Raw genomic sequence first — 4789 nt, 5'->3', positions numbered from 1 at the left:
TTAGCCAAAGTGTTCTTGTAGGAAGAAATCTTTCTACAGCAGGTGGCTCCAAAGTCATATGTCTAAATGTGCTTACTAGGAATTCTGTTTCCCCCCAGCACTTGATGTCTTTTAGGAACCCAGAAATAAGCTGGCTGGAAAGCAGGAGATATAAGACCTTGGTTTCTGATATCAAATCGTAAAGCTGCTCTTAGTGCAGTTCGGAGAGAGGGCAAGGATCGGAAAAGATTCAAACACCCAGAAATGAAAGATTGTAGCTGAGGACTTCCTCTGCCTAGAAAGCACTGATTTTACTCCTCTGTTCCACCAAGCAGGCCTAGGGCGTGATCTGCCTGCACTGTGCGTTCCCTTTCCCTCCTCCCCCTCTATTGACTCGAGGAAACTGGAGTTTCACCGAACACGGTTGAAAGAGGGAAACTTTTCCATTTAAGGCAAAGAAAGCTGCTTTATCAAAATCATTGATCTTCCCCTGGACCCAGAATCCTCTCGGAGATTTCAACTAGCATCTCACTGCTAGATCTGTCCCCACCTCTCTTTCTCCGTTCTTCCCTCCTCTTTCTCCATCTGCCCCATGAAATAGACAAATGCAGTCGTTTTCTTGAGAAGGGGTTCAAAAAGAGAAGCCAGAAGCTGTGTAACTCCTCGAAGCCACTTCCTCCTTTCAAGAGCGGACTCAAAGAGATTTTTATGGTCAGTGTCTGCCGGCGCCAGGGCACTTCCTAGCGCATCTTTCTGACCCTCTGGAATGTGGTTTAGGGAAGTATTATTGTTTCACCCAGTCTAAGTGCGGAGAAAAATTGTTCAGTAACCAAGAGAAAAAGCTTGTTCCCACTCTTATTCCAAAATACAGAGAGAAGCAAAACGGAGAAATATGAAAATAGACCAGTGACAAGGACAACTGGTACGCTTCACTTCAGGTTAGGCTTAAGGAAAACATGACACTAACAGAAAGCATTCGAGTAAAACAGAGAGCGTAAAGCACAAAGCGGGGTGGGGTGGATAGGGGGCATTAATTTCCCTGTTTTATTTTTCTTTACAAGGTCCAAATCTTTCCCAAAAACTCAGTTTTGTTTGACTTCAGTTTGACGTTAAAGGAAATGTTTGAACAATGACACTGCGGATTACTTCTTAGCCCCCCCCCTTAAAAAAAAAAAAAAGTTGGTGCAAAGAAAATGGAAAATGTTTTCGCGCTAGCAGAACCTGAAAAAAAAGCTTGAGGGAAAGTATTTGACCAAGCTACCCCATCTTCCCCTTACGAAGGCCATAATAATTCAAACCGCCAGTTTCCCCTCTGAGAGATCAGGGATTAGAGGATCAGGAAGGAAAACAGAGTGCGTGGGAGGGAAATGAAAGAGACGATTCTCAGAGGAACCCTATTCTTCACCGAGAGGCCCGACACTTCACCAGTTTACGGAAGCTTCTCCGAAAGTTGTCATCAAGAAAAGCATAGAGGAAAGGGTTGAGGCAGCTATTAGCATAGCTCAGGCTGGTGATGAAGTAGGAGACTCCGATGATGACTGGAGTTTGCGGAATATCTGTGGTGAGGGCGACCACGGTGCTAAGGTGATAAGGCGTCCAGCAGAAGAGGCACGCAGCCAGGATTACCAGCACCATGAGGGTCACCCGCCTCTTGGCCCGATCCAGGGCTTTGGCATGGATGTCCAGCTTCATGGTCCGCAATCGACACAACATGATGCTGTAGAGGATGCAGATGGTGGACACAGGGATGGCGAAGCCCAGGATGAGTGTATAGATGCGGCTTACTTTCCACCAAAAGCTCTCTGGCTGGGGAAACACCAGGACGCACTGGAGGCGACCCTCCTCCTCGTAAAGCTGGGCGAAGATTGTGAAGGGCATTACAATAAGAGTAACAAGGAACCAAACAGCCAAACTGACTACCTTGGCTGCCCTGTAGGTGCGGTAGGCCATCTTGCGGGACTCAACAGTGGCCAACACCACCAGGTAGCGGTCGATGCTCATAACCGTGAGGAAATATAGGCTGGAGAAGATGTTGTACTGATCGATGGAGATGATGAGTTTACACATGAGCTCCCCGAAGGGCCACTGCAGTAGAAGGTAGTCAGCAATGTTGATAGGCAGCACCAGAGTAAAGAGTTCATCCGCAATCGCTAGGTTTACTATGAACAAGTTGGTGACGGTCTTCATCTTGGGCGCCCGGAGCAGGACATAGAGCACCACTGTGTTGCCAGTCAGCCCCACTGCGCAGATCACAGAGTAGATGACCGGCACAGCTATGTACAGGGGCTGCAGGAGCAGGTCAGGGCTGGAGGCGTTGTGGCCCCCGGGCTCTCCCTCGTCTTCCTCTGCCAGTCCTTGAGAGCTGCCCAGCTCTGGCTTAGGGCAGGACGAGTTCGCCGGTCCGGAACTGGAAGATAGGTTGTACATCTTCCTAAAGCAAAGGATCACTGGGTTCCAGAAAGTCTGCATGCACTCGCTGGAGGCTGAAGTGTGGGGAAAGGTGGAAGAGAGAAAACCTATTAGGGATGGGAGAGATTCGTGCCAGCTCTCACCTTGCCACCCTCGCTCCCCTTTACCACTTGCAGTCTCTTCTCAGACTGTAGTCTCCTTTACAGAGTTGTCTCTCCACCAACGCTGTTGTCAGAGGAGAGCACTACTTCAGAAGCAGTTCGGGACCTGGAGAAGAGACCCTTTTCACCTGTGGCTTTTCAAAGTTGCTCTGGAAGCATCACCGCCAGTCCCCACAGTCAGTGTGACATTGGGTTACAGGCAGCTGCAGAGCTGGTCCCGTCCCTTCTGACTTCTTTAAGCTTGTAAAATGATTATCAAAGCACAAATTAGGACCTCTAGGTTGCAGGTTCTTGGTCGACAAAATAATATTAAGCTCTTTTGGCTAGGAAAACAGTGCGTGTGGGGCGGGGTGGCGTGGGTGTGTACCCACAGGGGACTGTTTGCACATTATTATTACACATCGCCTTTTGAAATCTGGTTCACTAGATCATTCCCTACCTGTTGGTATATCATTGTAACAAGTTAACTATCTCAAATAAAATAAATGTAGGGGCGAGGTCGAGAGAAGGGAATCCTAAACCACCCAAATCTCCCCTTTTGAAGAAGAAATACACTCCATTTACAATACCACTGAAATACATCTACCACTGCGAAACCTGCTGCATTTATTATTCCTTTTGCCTCTTCCTGAATTAATAGTAACATCTTAGTTCTGTTTCTCCAGTTTTCTTTCATAATTAATAAGTAAGCTTACCTTAATAGCTTCCTCTTTTGACTATCCTTCAGTGTGACTTGCTGGTCGAATATAGCCACAATTGTAAAACTAAAAATCTGAAACTCAAAACGTGAAATTCTGGCCAGCTCCGACTCTCTGAATGTCTGCTAGGCTGCTGAAATCCTGGACAGCTCTTTCTAGCCCAGCCACTGCAAAACCGAGCAACACAGCGCAGACGCAAATAGAGAAACTGAGCAATATTTTCCCCTGTTCCTAACAAGCAAAACGGGATGTTGGAATTGATGGCCTATTATTGTAACTTTTTTCTGAAAGAAATAAAACATTTCTCTGACAATAGCTTAATTAATGTAGATCATAATTAGTATGTTAGTCATCATTAAACCTAAAGTAAAAACATTTCACTTTTTAAAATGTTTTCCCTAGTGGATTATGTGACCCCTAGACTTCTTTTCTTATTTCAACTCTTTTTTCAAAGCCTTAATCCCAAGTCTTCCACTGAATTTCTGTTTCATAGTTGAAGAAGGCTTCTAATTCTCAGCTCATTTGCAGAAATGATGTGAAGGCCATGTCCTGAGTTTAGCTAGTGATCAGCCTCAGGAAGCTCACTTCAGGTTATTTCTGATGACTCAGACATGAGGTGCTCCAAAAGAGTGATCTCTTTCCTAGAATCCTATTGCTACAAGTTTATACTCTCAAAAATATTTGAAATAATAATAGTAGAAAATACTATTGATAGTATACTATTATGAAAGAGTAGAAAATAGAAGAAAATACTCTTAGTAGTAAATAGAAAATTTCCACTGGGGGGTATTTTTTTTCCTTTTACAATGTTATCTGAAATTTTAAGGAATACTACATTATCTCTCTGAGTCATAGTTTATTTATCTATAAATTGTGGGAATTATATTAATTTATTTCAGGTACAGCAGAAGACATGAGGAATCTGTAGTCAAGAGGTTTTGTTGTTGTTATTGAATTATTTTAGTCATGTCCAAATCTTTGTGACCCTCTTTGGGGTTTTCTTGGCAAAGATAATGGAGCATTTTGTTTTGTTTTGTTTTCACCATTTCCTTCTCCAGCTCATTTTATAGATGAGGAATTGAAGAAAACTGAGAAAAGCAAGTGACCTGCCCAGGGTCACACAGCTAGTAAGTGTCTGAAACCAGATTTAAACTTGGGAAGATGAGTCTTCCTGATTCTCACTCCAGTGCTCTATCCACTGTGCCACCTAGGAGTCAGAAGGCTTAGATTCAAATCCTTGTTATGTATGACCTTAGGCAAGTTACCCTCTTTGGGCCTCAGTTTCTCATCAGAATAAGGGAATTTCACTAAATTACTTCCAAGATACCGTCCAGCTCTAATTCTGAGATCTGATCATTCTTCCAACTCTAGTTGTCTATGACCCTTTCTATAAAAGTAGTGAGATGAACTACTAACAGGCAAATAGTATAGTGAATAGAGTACTGTGGTAGGAGTCAAGAAGACCTGCATTTGAATCTTTCTCAGACACTTATTAGCTCTGCTTGGCAAATCACAACCCCTGTCTATTCTTATTTCTTCATT

General features: G+C 44.0%; 1 protein-coding gene across 2 annotated transcripts; it reads right to left on the bottom strand.

Annotated features, from left to right (window-relative positions):
- Positions 1-1234: 1234 nt before the first annotated feature.
- LOC114033249 (neuropeptides B/W receptor type 1-like) lies at positions 1235-2406 on the bottom strand. 2 transcript variants are annotated; one of them, XM_027848697.1, is made up of 2 exons: positions 2346-2406; positions 1235-2309 (listed from the first exon to the last, which is right to left on the bottom strand). In XM_027848697.1, the coding sequence occupies exons 1-2, from the start codon at positions 2404-2406 to the stop codon at positions 1381-1383; spliced, it is 990 nt and encodes a 329-aa protein (XP_027704498.1). In that variant the 3' UTR covers positions 1235-1380. The 2 variants fall into 2 exon arrangements, with proteins under 2 accessions (XP_027704498.1, XP_027704497.1); XM_027848696.1 differs by having other exon boundaries at positions 1235-2406.
- Positions 2407-4789: the final 2383 nt, after the last annotated feature.

Source organism: Vombatus ursinus, unplaced genomic scaffold (assembly GCF_900497805.2).
Source record: "Vombatus ursinus unplaced genomic scaffold, bare-nosed wombat genome assembly UNPS02006854.1, whole genome shotgun sequence".
Lineage (NCBI taxonomy): Eukaryota > Metazoa > Chordata > Mammalia > Diprotodontia > Vombatidae > Vombatus > Vombatus ursinus.
Note: the sequence above shows the minus strand (reverse complement) of the source record. Positions and strands in the feature narration are given on the sequence as shown.

Coding starts and splice junctions, on each gene's coding strand:
- LOC114033249 (XM_027848696.1), bottom strand. CDS start 2,406: ATGTACAACCTATCTTCCAGTTCCGGACCGGCGAACTCGTCCTGCCCT.